Here is a 16078-nt window from a genome sequence, read left to right on the forward strand (position 1 = left end):
GGGCGTGGATTTCCCTCGGTGCTCCACAGGTGGCGCAGGTAACCTTTCGCGCCCCTTGAAGGGGCAGGGAATTGAAATCTTCCATTCAAATGTAATTATTTATGTATTTATTGATTTATTTTGTTCAACTTTACAACGACTAAATGCCGTTTGATTTACAACGCTGGACCTTGGAAGGCGGTCCTTTTGAGTGTGTCTTGCGTCATCTCAGTCGACGCTGCAAGGCGTGCTGCCTTCGCGTACTTCTCGTAATAGACGCATAGATCATTAGTACTTGATAGAGGTGGGATCGATCTTTAAAAAAAAAAACAGAGTTATTAGGTACAGCATATGACAAATGTTAATAGCCTTTTGGCTGTTCCGACTGTCTACGATAAACATTCTGTTGCTGTTTGAGGGCTAATCTACAACGGTCTTTGAACGCAACGGCAGGAGCACATTTCCATTTGGTTGGCTGCGGAGGACCAGCAGCCTTCATCAACTGCTGCTCGCCGTCAAAAGGGACAGCCACAGCGGCTACAGGAGCTTCGTCTGCTCGGGCCTGCTTCCGTCAACCAAACGAGTGAGCGGACGCTTAACGAGAATTGCTTTGGTCTTTGTTTATATGTATCGTCTCTTTGCCGCATTTTCTCAATCTCATCTTTTTTTGAATGCACATTTTCAACGCATATGGAAAATAACTGCACCGGGGGCTAGCTTAAAACACTGTAACTAAACACAACACGGGGGGTATTTAACCAAGCTCTAGCCAAGCGTTTCATTTTGAAAACCACAAATGTTAAATGTGCCGACCTCCAAACCACATTTCACTGTCAACGTGACTATTTTTCGTGACGTTTCCAGCTGTTATGGGACCTAAGAAGTAATTCACCAATATTCGGCTGCAGTGTCTTAACACACGATTAAACCGTTGATTCGGCTCGTTCAAGACTTCTCTTGTATTTTAGTCTGATAAGGTTGCTGTAATTTCCCCCTATTTGCATGAACCGTTCGTGTGACGTGTGTTTGAGGGGGTTGTGACGTCATACTCCCGAAACTTCGGCTTGTGAGAGTCTCAACAAACAAAATGGATGATGAAAGTCCTACAATTTGAGAGAGAAGAAACCGTTAGAGATTTCTATAAAATCTTATTTTGGTTGGACTAAACACTGAAGTTTATATATTTTTTAATTAAAAGTCATAATATGAGAATAGTAATTTTTATAGATTTTTTTTGCCCACAGAAAAAAATTGTATTTTGAATAATAAAAAAAGTTGTATATTTTAACAATTTTTTAATTCAATAAAGTTGCAATTTAAAAAAAAAAAACGTTTCATTGGTACATTAATTTCTGAGTGACCTGATTTAGGAATTTTTATAAGCCATCATAATTTTTCCAAGCCATCGCCGGCTCTATTTGTTGCTATTGAGTGGCTGTTGTCGGTCTTCCGCTCTGCTGTTGCTGCAATTTGTCCCTGGAGGAGTCTTATCAGTTAAGCAACATGCTTGTCATCAAACACAGTCCTACCGAGTTGGCGTGAATCAGCCTTTTTGTGCAGAAAAACTTGTCACCTCTATAAAGCGCGGCACCTGAAGGAGGTTTGAAAAATCCAAGCAGGTGTTTATTTAACCCTAGCACCAATCATTCACATTCACAACTCGGCATGCATGCTTTTTGTTTGCTTCCTACACTTTGTTCTCTTTCTACTGACTGCTGTTCCACACGGCAGTTTGCACATCGTCAACATGGCCCACCTTACACTGGCACTGCCAAAATCCCCACCCGCCCCCCTAAAAATCTCCCCACATGCTTGTAATACAAACACAATGTAACTGCAAAGGCCACTGATATAAATAGCGAGCAAAACGGGGCCTGTCAAGCTTCGCAGTGTAAACAGTCTGAGTTTGTGTATGCTTTCACTATGACGACCGCGCGTATGTCTTTGCTGTAATTTCGCTGGACGTTGAGGGAGACGTCGGGTCGCTATTTCCGTAAGGTCAACGATGCAGACGGCGTGCTAAAGTATTGCTTGACATCTTTGCTCAACCGATGTCTTGTCTGTCGGGGCAAACCCGTCTTTACTGCCCTTTGCTCCCATTGTTGGTAGCAAAAAGAAAAAACATACAAAATAAGTTCAGTTTTAGTGAAAATGAGGCTTTTTGCCAAAATACAGAGGAGATATATATGTTGTCTTGCGTGTTGACAGAAAACTAGCAACATGCTGCCCTCCAGTGCCTCGCAGGCTTCCCCTCCCTCGAGCCCACGACAAGAAGCTCGTCGTTAAATCATAGCAGACATTTATTCTGTACAGTTACATTTAGATGTTCAAGCCCAAAGGGAGAAAAAAATGCTTGTTGGGGTTTGTATGTGAGGGAGCCACTTGCTGGTTGTTGGAGGACAAAAAATTAGGCTGGACTGTCCATATTGACTCAAACGGCAAAAAACATCTTGAAACAACTTTAGATTATTGGCTAGTTTGAACGAACTAATTGAATGAAATAACTTGAACAAATTCACTCGATCAAGCTTTTACTTCGATGAAAACAACTCAAATGAGCTAAATTAATACATTTAACTCAAACTAAAGGACTAACCAAGTCATAAACAACAACCAAAGTAGAAAATAGTTACAAAAGTTTAGAAAACAAATTACCATCGGCACCTTTTATCTGGATGGATTTTTGTGTAATTCACAACTGAAATAAGCAACTCAAACTAAAATACTCTCTAACTAACTAACTAATAAGATAACCAATAAACTTGAACATGCAAAGTAACTGGAATGAATGAACTGACTGGAATGATAACCTAGTTAAATGGTAGTATAGGTAAAAAGTTACCTAAGTAACTTAAAGTTAAAAACTTAACCCAAGTTAAAAAAGTTTGCATGAAAAAAGAAACCATGATTGACGTTTATCAGGCAGTACTTTTGCCCAGTTTGCCTTGCAAACCAATTCGAACAAATTAACTCACTCATAAACTCAACCCAAGTTTGAACTAACTAACTAAATGACTTCAGTACTAACAAATGATGACATCTGTTCTAAAACGTTACCAAAGTTTGAGTTTCAGCATCTTTACCTGAATGTATTTTTTTGTTTGCCAAACGAATGAGGAGCAGAGTAACTTGATTGAATGAACTAACTAAATCAAAACTACCAGAGCAAAATGAACTTTAATGAACAAAGTCATGAACGATAAACCTAGGAATTTAAAAAAAATTGTACTGGAAAAAAGAAAATCTCAGCACCATTTATCCAGATGTATTTTTGCCTAGCTTGCGGAACTAACTAACCAATTCGAATGACCAAACTTAACCAAATGAAAGAACAAAAAAAAACTTGATCTAACTAACTAAAGCGTAAGTAGAAAGTTTGCATGTAAAAATAAAAATGAAATGATGGACACTAACTAACTATGACCGTGGTAGTGAAACCTTACTAAAGTGACCCTTAAGTAAAGTAACTTCTTTGGTGGTGGTTCAGTCAGTTTGAGAAAAAAAAAAAAAAAAAAATCCAAACTTTGTTATAACGAGAATTGTCAACATTCAGCAGACAGTTTGTGTGCGTGTCTTTCTGTGTGTGCGTGTGTGTGTGTGTGAGAGAGAATGAGACTTGTTGCGACTTGTCATAAGCTTCATTCTTCGTGGCGCTCCATGATTTACACTTTGACAACCTCGGTGCCACGGGCGAGCTTTTGCTTTTTGCACTTTTTGCACTTTTTGCGCTTTGAGTTTATTAGTCGTCGAGGCCCAGTGAGAGAGTGAAGGCCAGTTATTGCTTCTTCTTTGAAAACAACTCCCCCCTCTCTTCTCTCCACGCAGGAAGGAGCGTCTCGTTGTCCAAGTGAGCCATGGTGGAGTACTACCAGATATTAGGAGTACACAAAAATGCAACGCAAGCCGACATCAAAAAAGCGTAAGTGTGATCTAAAATGACAGCTCTCTGGAGAGGAAATAATTTCGTGTTCGTTGACCACAACAGAGGAAGTTGACTTTATTTTGCACGTCAGTGTCAAGTTTGGCTGCAAAGGTGCTGCTCCGGAGTTCCGTTCCTATGGCAAGATTTGTCAGAACGTGCCGTAGTCCGGTGTTACCCAACCTTGATTGAGCCAAGGCTTTGGCTCAATCAAGGTTACTTTCTACTCATGTCAAGGTTACTTTCTACTCATGTCACATTACCAAACAAAAATGTCACAAAAAGTCAAAACAGTGGTGCCTTGACTTACAAGTGTACTTTGTTCCATGACCGTGCTTGTAATTCAAAACATCTCAAATCATTCCCCATTCAATTGAATTGAAATGCCATTAATTTGTTCCAAACCCCCAAAAACACCAACAAAAAAATTGTAACACCTTTATATGAGAAAAATCGTACTCTTTGGTATTGTAATTTATATAAAAAAAGCATACAGAAATAGAATTATTAAATTGAATGTAAAGAATTAAACAGTTTTTGGATCATGATTTCAAGTGTTTGTTCGTGTTTTTCCCAATGGAGAAGTTGGTTGCGCATGGCCTCTATATAATTTCAAACTCATCTTGCAATTACCCTTAAAAATAAAGGGCTTACAGATGATTTGAGTTAGAAAAAAAAAAAAAAAAAGAAATGTGTGCACATACACATGCGGCGACGACTCTCTGCAACTTCCACTAACAACCCAGGCCAAACTTAGCTCCTCCCCAACACAAAAACAGATCTTAGTCTTTTCAGCCAAGGCCAATTCAATTACCATTTGGACGGCTTTTGCATACTCAAGAAGTCTCAAAATGTTCATGCTAGCTGAGCTAAATGGATTGGCTCAGTAAATTCCCCCTGAATTAAAAATAAATAAATAAATAAAAAGTCCCTTGAAGCCAGTCCATGAAATTTGGTAGGCATGTCTATCATGAGGAGACCAAAGAAAAAGGCTCACGAAGGCTTGCTTGACAAAACAAAGAAGTCTGCTATTGTGGTTTCAAGCGGCCATTTTAGGGACATTTGGACTACTCCCAAGGGACAGACACTAAACGACACTAAATCTTGAGGAATGCATTTTTTTTGCCATTGCATGTGGCATTTGATGAGTCGTCATAAAATGCGTTTAGAATTCGTTTCACTTAGTGACATGAAATTTGCCCGGCATGTCGATTTGGAGTCGACCCACCCAAAAAAAAAAAAAAGCAGGAATTGTGTCATTTTGGTTTGAAGCGATCATTTTAGACAGTTACTCCTAGCGTTTTTTTTCCCCGATTGCTGCCAAATTTGATAATTGTATCCAAGACAGCTGGACTATTTTAGTTTTCATTAATGTGAAGCCAAGTCGCCATAAAACGCAAAACTCTTACTCTGCTCCACATGGTTAGACTGACTAATGTTGTGTGGGATGATGGCCGTGCCCTGAAGTGATTCATAGCTAGTCATTCATTCCAAAATGCACTATTCGCATTCCTTTTCTTTGTTTTATTAAAGTTTTTGTTGCATTGTGTTTCAGGTACAGGAAACAGGCGCTAAAGTGGCACCCGGACAAGAACCCCGAAAACAAGGAGGAGGCCGAGAAGAGGTTCAAAGAGCTGGCCGAGGCTTACGAGGTTCTCTCGGATGGTGAGAAGGACAGGAAATCAGACAAATCATGCATAATAAATAATGCATCTGATTGATGATTCCCTCAAGCACTTGTGTGTCTCCCATCATTCCCACGTAGAAAACAAGAGGAATATTTATGACAAATATGGCAAACAAGGGCTGTCTGCAGGAGGCGGTGGGGGAGCAGGTAAGGAGATGAACGCGGAGCTCCACTGCACACTCTCTTAAATCTGCCTGCTTGTTGATCAGTAAAATAGCGTTTTAAACTGACAATCCATCAAAGAAATGACCAATTCAATCAATTCTGCACAGATTTGATTAGCTTTTGTGTGTGTGTGTGTGTGTTTGTGTGTGTCGCACAGGAGGCCACAACAATCACTTTGGCGGCTACGACTTCACATTCCGAAACCCTGAGGACGTCTTCCGGGAATTCTTTGGCGGCAGAGATCCCTTTGCAGATTTTTTCGGTAAGTGTGCATACTCAAAACGGTGCAATATGAGCATTGACTGCGGAACAACACAGTTTGGCTTATGTAGGTACAATCGCACTACAGCTGGGGTGATGAATATATTTTATCGATTTATTTGACTTTGTAGATTTGGCAGCTTTCCCGACTGAACTCCACTTTAAAGCTGATGTTGCAAGTGTTCGGTGGAGTTTAGCACCCAAGGGACGGCGTGCGTAGCTGTTGTGAGGATGCTGCCAAACGTTTTAAGTATCTCCCCTGGATGGACCGCCATTTAATTTGCCCTCGCCGCTGTTATTAAACTCCATTAAGAGGCAGTAACGATCCGCGGCCGATGATGTCACAAGCTGTGTATTAAGTGTACGGCGGCAGCAGCAGGAAGAGGAGGCCGCTCGTGTGGAAGGCATGTGCGCTGGACGCAGGGCCCAGCTCTAAATATGGAGCTGGGCCACAGGCGCAGGATAAACGCGAGCGTCGACATCATTCGGCTGGAATGCTGTCGAAAATAGCCGCCGTATTAAAGCGCGTGCAATAATGGCTGCGTGTGGAAAAAACACGGTCACATTTCATGTTTAACATACTGACTTTAGGCGGCACGGTGGACGACTGGTTAGAGCGTCAGCCTCACAGTTCTGAGGACCCGGGTTCAATCCCCGGCTCCGCCTGTGTGGAGTTTGCATGTTCTCCCCGTACCTGCGTGGGTTTTCTCCGGGCACTCCGGTTTCCTCCCACATCCCCAAAACATACGTTAATTGGAGACTCTAAAATTGCCCGTAGGTGTGACTGTGAGTGCGAATGGTTGTTTGTTTGTATGTGCCCTGCGATTGGCTGGCAACCAGTTCAGGGTGTACCCCGCCTCCTGCCCGATGACAGCTGGGATTGGCTCCAGCACGCCCGCGACCCCAGTGAGGAGAAGCGGCTCAGAAAATGGATGGATGGACATATTGACTTTAGAATAATCACTGTTAACAAAAAACATTTTCACTATTGCAGAAGTACTTCTTCAAGTACTTCTGTCAGCAACATTTTCCTCATATTCCCCACCTTTCTAACCTGTTTGCACATATTTTGGAACACTGGTTCAAAATGTGGAAGAAAATGGGACAGGTTGGCATCAGTTGTCCTCTGGCGCCCTCCAAAGGGAGCATCCGGTTAATGCGGTTGTAGGTTTTCTCGGGGGTCTCTTTATTTTCGGCTTTTCTCTCAACAGAGGTCAAGTGAGGCGTCGTCTTTCCCCTTCGATTAGCTGTTATCGCGCCTCGTTTTATTTCGAATGACCCTTTATTCGTCCCGCAATGGAGAAATTTAGGTTTTAAAGCAGTCAAGTGGACAGTAAAAGAATTTAAAAAAATCCTAAAATATCACGTGCATATTTGGAAACTGTACATGAATAATGAACACTAGAAATTGAGACGTGAATGGCAAAGTGTACATTAATAAATACATACTACTACATACACACAGAAGTGAATTAAACCAGAAACATTGTATGACGCAACAATACTTTACATGTATGCAGATGAAAAGCAAAAAACCTGTTTTTTCTTGCTCTTCTTCTTGCCGAGCCCTTCTCAGTCGGTTTGAGTAGTTTCTGTCCGTTTCAAATCATATATTACCATGCGCTTCTATCCCCGTCCCATCCAATGTTTACATTCAAATGTTCCACCTCCAAAACAGTTTTATTGCTGCAGCAATAATATATGCTCACAATAACAAAACTGTCCAATGAGAAATGGTCTGTTCAATAATGAACAGTATTAACTGTATTGTCATATTTTTTTATTTATAACATTGGAAACTGGATACTAACAGTGATTTCTTTGCTTGAGTCCAACAATTCAAGAGAAGTTATAAACGCAGGAGCATAAGAATCCTTATTTTCTTTTCCTCCGCTTCGTGATTTTTCTAGGATGATTTATTTTTCTGAGCAGCCTCTCTTAAGGTTTTCTGCGTATAGCCGCCCCAAAACAAAATTTTAAACACAACAGCTAATTATTTTTATACCGAGACAATCCCACAACGATATCGAGGCACTTTTCATTTTGGGATATCGCGATATCGTGACTATTGTGCGGTACCAAAACTGGTTGTAATGCGACTTTCTGTGTCTTTCAGCCGCCAACGACCCGCTCAACGACTTTATCGGGCACGCTCGCCACAGGGGGGCCACCCGAACCCGAACAGGAGGCGGCGGGCTCTTCGATTTCGGGGCCTTCTCGTTCGACTCTGGTGCGTACGTCGGAACCTACGACTCCTCGGAACGTTTTGACGCCCCCCTCGCCAAACGTACACGTCTCTCCTCCGTGTAGGTTTTAACGCGTTCGGTGACATGGGGGGCGGCGGGTTCACCTCCTTCTCCTCGTCGTTCGGCGGAGGAGGAGGAGGAGGAGGAGGCGGAGGTGGAATGGCCAACTTCAAATCAGTCTCGACTTCTACCAAATTCATCAACGGCAGAAAAATCACCACCAAGCGGTATGTAATTTCACTTACTTTATTTTTTTTAAAAACTGGATTTAAAATGGAGGCGCAAGTGCGCAGTTCTGATTTAATGCCTATATTCAATATTAAATATTAATTGTTACATACCGTACTCCCCTCCACTATGTGATATTTTCTGGCTCGTTTACTGATGGACGATAATCTAACGTACATTTCGACCTTATTTAATTGTCACTGTTTAGCTGTGGTTTAGATTTACCTTGGGTGTTTGCTTTGTTTGGGTATGTCACCCATCGGTGGATGACCGAGCCCTGACATGGATAGCGAAAATTCATGAGTAACTCACATCTCCTAAAATGTTTATAATTTCCTGTATTATTCAAAACCATAAATATAACACCAATTACGATCTCAAAACATTTCAAGTTCATCTTTCAACGTCGATCTAAAGCCAATTATTTATTGTTTATGTTCCCCCACTAGTCTAAGTACGGTATTCTGATTAGTATTACATTTGTGTAGTAACAATAAAACAGATTGATCGAGTTTCATCCATCTCAGGGAGCCGCCATGTTGAGCAATATGTTGTCGATCCAAATTGTCACAGCAACCCTTGCGTTCTGTCAGTGTTAGGATTTGGCGGTCTCTTGTGGCATTTTAGGGTATTGCAGAAAGGGCACAAAAATACTGGAATAGCTTAGTTTGAATGGTGAACACATCAGTTTGGTAGAGGCCTGCCTGATTCCAATCTGAAAATAACCGATTACATTACATACTCCCTTTATGCTATGATGATTCATATCCCAATCTTGCCAACATGAGCAAAAAAAATACAAAATCGGAATTGTTTCAATGCACCACCTAGTGTAATTCCAGCTGAAGCCGCCTGTGTCTCTGAAACCGTTTGCGTGTGCGGACAGGACGGTGGAGAACGGACAGGAGCGCGTGGAGGTGGAGGAGGACGGCCAGCTCAAGTCGCTAACGGTTAACGGTGAGGAGCAGCTCCTGAGACTCAATAACAAGTAAAAGTGTCACTTCGCAGACAAACACCGAAACCACCGCCACCGAATTCCCCGCCCGTGTCTGCTGCAGCAGCCTCTCTGAGGGAGTAGCCTCTTTTTACTCGTCTATTTATTGCAGTTCCTACGTTCGGAGTCGATTTCAGCGCACAAAACGGCTTTACATATTCTATGATGTATGTTTCTATTCTGTTCAACTGACATTTTTTGGCATGTCGAGAGCTTTAACACGTTAAGTCAGAGTTGGGTAATCTGTGGTGAGGATTTTAGTTCTAAAAATACGAAACGTCAGAGGAAAAAAAAAAAAAAGCCTCACAAATGGTTCCTCACCCCTGTCTTAAGTCTTCTAACTCCCCCTCGCTAACCTGTTAGCTGCCATCATGTGTGATGAATGAACGTGTGAATAACAACGTGATGCTTTCCCCCCCCCCCCCATGAAAAGCACACTGCATGATCGGATAGCCGTTCACGCTCTCCCCCTGTGTTTTATACTCGGGAACGCCATTGATTAACACCGGGAGGACAATGTTCAATAAAACTTGACTTTGTGGTTGTGTAGAATGTTCTTGCAAGTTTGCATTGTGTGTTTTCTTACTTCTCACACTTTGGTTTGTTTTGACAAGTTGCCTGAAACTTGTTTGTCACCCAAAACCGAGACTTCAGACTGACTCATTGCTTGGTTCATCATCGTGTGTTTAACCTGAAAACTCATGTCCATCTCAGTACAGGTATAACTCACCTTTTACCGCTTGACCACACCGCTTTTGTCTGCCTGCGCTTTCTATCCCACCCAACAGCCACTTGATTAGGTACACGAGACAGAAAGTCTTGCCTTTATAAATGTTTTAATGCTACGTTTTCCACACAAAATGCTGGTTGACTTCCAACAAATTTTCCCCAATGGAAATTAATCCCGCTGTTGGCATCTCGACAGTTTTTATTTTAAGTAACAGTTTTAAATTGTTGAAATCAAACTACAAAGGCTAAAAATAAAGTAAAAATAGAGTAAAACTGTTCACCCATTGAAGACTTCAAATTAAATGCAGGCAACGTTTAACAGTTTAACATTTCAAACTTGTACAAGTCTTAAAAACGCAAAACAAAAATAAAATGTACTCGTTGCCCTTTGAAGACACCTGACAACTACAGGCAAGATTTTAGTAACATGTTAACCTTAACTAACTACAACCAACTAAATAAGTCTAAAATCTGTCAAAATTTAAATAAATCAAATCCACTCGCCCTTTGAAGACACTGGACTATTAACTGTCCAGGCACTGCTTTCTGTAATATTTTAACATTTGTAACTCTTTTTTTGTAACAAATCTAAAACCTGTTACATAAACAACACAAAAAAAAGAGAGATGATGAACAGAAAGGGAACAAGAATGTGTTTTGCAGCGCGGCACTGTCACCTAGTGGCGGTGTAGAAGTACTGCTGGGTTTAATAAAGTAGCGTGTGTGCGCGCATCTGCCTGGTAAAACATAGACAAATCTGCGTTCTATCTTTTGTCAAAGATGTTTTTTTTTTTTTTTTTAAACTCATACAAACTGTTGATCCAAAGATTCTCTCCACTGCAAGTTGGAATGTGCCGCCTTCCAATGAGGACCCTTTTCACAGGGGTTGCAAACAAGGGTTTGTAAAAAGTGAATGGAAACTCCTGCATGCACGTGTGCGCGCGCACAGGCCAGCGTATTGACACAAGGAGCACCAGTAGCATATTTGGCGTGAAGATGATGATGATGATGATGATGACGAAGGGAAAGGCAACCTGGCTCAGGTGTGTCACATTCCTTACATAGTGTGCACATGCAACCAGTCCTCAACATCAGCCGTGCGCACACTGTTGCTAGGCGACGCTGCAGCCCCATGAGCAAAATCTCAGCTCCAGTAATGACAAGCCGGCCACAATGGAAATGTTGGCAAAAGCAGAATAGACAAAGTCGCATTGTTCTTGGCACAGGTTTAAACAGGACACAAAATGATCAATTTAAGTTTGTGTACATTTTTAATAGCTTATTTAGGGCTTTTTGCACAATTTGTACACTATTTCTACACACGTTTTTGTTGAAACATTTTCCACACTTTTTTGTTACTTTTTTACAACAGTTTTTACACTATTTCCACTTTTTTTACATGTTAAAAATGTTTTACATGTTTTTGTTTTTTTTCAGTTTATTTCCAGTTCACCATTTTTGCCGTTATAAAAATTACCACATTTTTAAAAAGTTTCTAGACTATTCACACTTTACACAATTGTTAGAGTATGTATATTTAAAAAAAATACTGCTGTGACTATTTTTACACAATGACAAAAACATTTTTTTACAATACACATTTTTTTTCACAGAAGCATGATTCGTGATGCTGTTTTGACTCAAAGTTGCTATTTCTTCATTAGTTATATTAAAGTGCGTTAATTTTGTTGTAATGAGTGAAAAGAAGCAAAAAGAGTGGCGAAGGAAAACGTAGCGTTTTTCTGTAGATTGTAATGCTATACCCCCTTTTGCCACTGGATGTCACTGGCTGCCCACTAAAGACGCTGGCTGTGACGTAACAAGTCGTGCCCCCCTCGGCCTTTCCTTACTAATTCCAAAACGGGTGTTTCCTCAAATCAGATGATTTGTTCGGAGCAAAAACAAAGGTTATTGCTTATAACATAACAAAATGTGTACAGTATCATTTTGTTTCATAAGTTATGTATTTCACAGTTCCTGAATAGTGATTTATTCCCAGCACTCTTATGTTGACAAGTGTTGCTGCAGTGTATAATGAAAGCCCCTCTGAAGACAATAGCGACAAATGAAAAGCACCCAGCCAATGTTTTGCTTATCAAATGTGATCCACTCGACAACAACAACAAGAAAATCAGCTTGTAATTATCATCACATCTCTTTGTTTTTGTTTGCGTGAGTTAATTACCGACCCCCTCGTATCGGAGGCCATCTCATCACCGAGGTAACCGCCTCATAATAAGACAAATATTGTCTTATTGTCTTGTGGACTGGAGCAGAGCATGGTGGGAATAACGTGGCCTAAAAAAAGCTCATTTGTCCACCCCTAAAAAGCAAAACGAAGCTGTTTGCTCCCACAGGTAGGAAACGATATGGCGATAAAGAGTTTTCGCGGTTGTCTAAAGCGAGCTCGGCGAGCATCTGGCCTCCCTTTTTTTTTTTTCCCCCCCCCGCCTCCTTAATTACGCGACACAATGGCGGCGAGATCGTCGCGTAATCTGGCGGCTGGCGGCGTCATTTGTCTCCCCGGTGCTGCTACTAATTCAATATAAATGTAAATGACCTGCAGGGAACAATAAGAAAATCTCATTTTATTTACATGACTAATCGCAATCAAGTCATCCGCATGAAATATGAATGGAGTGCGTGTGCGCGTGCGCGTCTCAAGGATGTTTGACGTGTTGCTTTGACAGTTGTCACACTATTTCACTTTTCAAATGTTTCGTTTTATACCCTTTTTGTAATGTTTTACACTGTATTTGTCAGGCCACTGTTAGTTTTTACACTCATTCCACACTGTTGGTTAGTTAAGTCATTTTAAATTTGTCATACATTTTCTTGACTGTTTTGCACTATTTCCACATGGGTTTTGTTATTATTACATTTTTTAATTTTATTATTATTATTATTTTTACAATTCTTAAGACGTTTTGTTTATAGACTATAGGACACAATTTGTTATGGTTAAGTGAAGATATTTTTGAAAAACGCATCTGAAGACGGAGGAGCTCAACCATCTACTACCTACCTCAGTGTACCGCAATGTTTCCCAGCCTTTATTGATAAGCGAAATCTTATTTCTTATTCTGATGCATGAATGGCAACAGGTGGAAACCCATCTTGATTATGCAGTACCTTCTGCCATCTCGTGGAAGAACATTTAATCATTCTGCCTGTCGCTATTCGGCAAACCCTCGCGTGTTTGCGGTTCGGCATTCGCAAACTGAAATATTCCCACGCTCGTACAACCCGTCCGACATTATTTGCTGAATATTGGGTTTATTCGCTATTGTACAAAGCAATAATATTTGACTTACTTTTACGTCACGCTGGTGGAGTCTGAGTATTCTTATTAGCATTAATCCGATGATAGTGTTTTTGTCGTCTACGTTTGACGTCCTGTGTTGTTGGCAAGACTTGAATGCATCTCGTCCTTTCAAAAGTGAAAGGAAAAGTCTGTTTGTGCTTGTCTCCCGATGCAGCTACTAATCGTCCATGTGGTCTACTTCGTATTCACAATTTGCCCGTATTCCCTAACATTTATTTTTGTGTGTAAATGCCAAAAGGTGATCAGTTTGTGCATGTGTTTTTGGTCTGGTATGCTTGCTAATCCTATTGATGAGCCTCACGTGGAGGTGATTTTGTCTGTGTTGAATAATTTCACTACTGAGGACACTCACTTATGGAACATGGGTTCATGAGTGTGGACATGCTAGGTGCACGGTGTCGGTCTCCATTTCACGTGCTTTGCGGCCATCTTGTGGCATCTACACACGATTATTCGCGGAATTTCACTACTCATGAGGTGGCGGTGCGTAGCCCCAAGCTACGGGTTCGTCGGTGGCATAGATTGTTTGTCGCGAATAACAAATTTTCGGAGGAATTGAGCGAATTTGGATCATTTCCCGCAGCACACCTGACGATCGCTCACGGCACAGTGGTTGGGAATCACTTAGGGCCACATGGGCCGAGGGTTATGCGTTAAGTGTTATGTTCAGGTGCCATCCATTGTGTTGACATGAACCCGGCATCCCCTCCACCAGTCATCGCTCCATCATGAAAGATGACCAAAGGAGGTAATTGTTTGTTGTGAAACAGACGTCACGGCAGACGACGACGAGCATCGCCGCCGCCGACACAATCTACTTCCTGTCGCGGGCTCGCACCACCAGCGCCACCTGAGGAGTTCGGCCCAGAACCCCGCCGCTGACGACGAGGAGGACGAGGAGGAAGGAGAGTACGGGCACAGCAGAGGTGACGAACTTGACAGGCCACGCTCATTGCTTGCTCGTTTGTCTTGCGGCTTGATGGACAGCCGGAAACGCTGTCAATCAAATGTCCTGCCTTAATCCCAAGGGTTTTTTTTTTTCATTTTATGTTATTAAAAGTCATTTATTCATTTAAAATACATCTTTCTGTATTATTATTATGATGATGATTATTAACATTTTATGAGTGTATTCCAAATGTAATGCATTATTAATTTAATTTCATAGTATTTAAAAAAATCTATTTACGTATTATGTGATTTTATTAATATAACTAAGAATTCAATTGAATGTATTTTTATTAAAATATTATATACTTTTAATATAATATATTATATAATACTACATTAATATTAAAAAAATATATATTTACCATATTGTGTTCACATATTTGTAAATGGAATTCGATTTATTTAAAAAAAACATTTAATTCAAAGTTTGAGTACCTTTTTGATTTGTATTATTGCTTTTATGAACTACTTATTGGATTAGTTAAGTCGGGAACTTTCACTTTACTCGCCACACACACACACACACATATATATATATATATAATCATAAATTACTAATATGTTTTTAAGGAATGAAACACTGATAAAAATCAGTCCCATAAATCTCAGATGTGTATTTTTATTTGTCATTCATCCATGGGTAACAGATTTCAATGTTTTAATTTAGCCTTTGAAAATAATTACGTAATTATGTAACGACTTCTAAGAATTAGCTGTTGGGACATTAGGACTTTGTAGAGTATTTTGTAGTTATAATCATGCCATTTAGTAATTTTAATAATTACAGTAATGACATTTTGTAATTGTAATAATGATGTGAATTAAGTTGAACTGCCATGAGACAGTTTCTGGTATAAAATTCCGTGCACAAAGATGAATAAATAATAAAACCACGTGAATCAGAATGATAGTCCTGATGTGGCTGACTGTGGCTTTGTTTTGCTGAAGGTCGCACGGACCCCAAGAGGAAGAAACTTTGGCTAAAGGAGTCGAGACGAAGAAGAGCGCCGCCGCCGCCTCGACTCTTCTTCCCCTCGTTCGGCGGGTTGGGTCCTTTTTTCTAAAGCAACTTGTTATTTCCGATTGTCGTTATCTTTGAAAATGTTCACTTCAACTCGCCATAATCTCCGATACGCAATGGGTTTCCCCAAAATTTGCAGCACGTGTCCTCAAACCTTCAACAAAAAAGGGATTTTGTTTGTAAAGATGAGCCTCCCTTTGTGTATTTGACACTTTTTGTTTCTCATAAACATAGGGATGCATTCAAGAAATGTTCATTCATTTATTTTTTTTAATGAACTCTCATGAAGCAATAAATGTGCAAAGAAAACGTGTCTTTTCATGAGTTTTTGCAACATAGAAATAGTTATTGGTAATCATTTATAAAAGCGTAATATTTAGAAAGAGAAAGAGGGGAAATTTCCCCACGTTATTTGTTTGGCCACTTGGGGGCAGTGTGTGAGAGACCACATGCTTTATTTACCAACATTTCACAGAAATATAGTGACTGTTTCTGGTATGCGCAATATGTGCGGCTGCACGGGGCGGGTGGATTGCTTTTCTATTGCCATCAGAGCATGCAAATCATTTTTCC

The 16078-nt window shown here is 40.6% G+C and overlaps 1 protein-coding gene across 1 annotated transcript; it reads left to right on the forward strand.

Moving 5' to 3' along the window:
* Window positions 1-219: 219 nt before the first annotated feature.
* On the forward strand, window positions 220-15800 carry dnajb6b (DnaJ heat shock protein family (Hsp40) member B6b). The gene is made up of 10 exons (XM_061666732.1): window positions 220-562; window positions 3805-3898; window positions 5454-5563; window positions 5664-5732; window positions 5908-6012; window positions 8128-8241; window positions 8322-8484; window positions 9372-9442; window positions 14304-14459; window positions 15433-15800. Exons 2-10 carry the CDS (start codon window positions 3834-3836, stop codon window positions 15546-15548), a joined length of 969 nt encoding a protein of 322 aa, XP_061522716.1. The 5' UTR covers window positions 220-562; window positions 3805-3833; the 3' UTR covers window positions 15549-15800.
* The last annotated feature ends 278 nt before the right edge of the window (window positions 15801-16078 follow it).

Source organism: Phycodurus eques, chromosome 21, assembly GCF_024500275.1.
Source record: "Phycodurus eques isolate BA_2022a chromosome 21, UOR_Pequ_1.1, whole genome shotgun sequence".
NCBI lineage: Eukaryota > Metazoa > Chordata > Actinopteri > Syngnathiformes > Syngnathidae > Phycodurus > Phycodurus eques.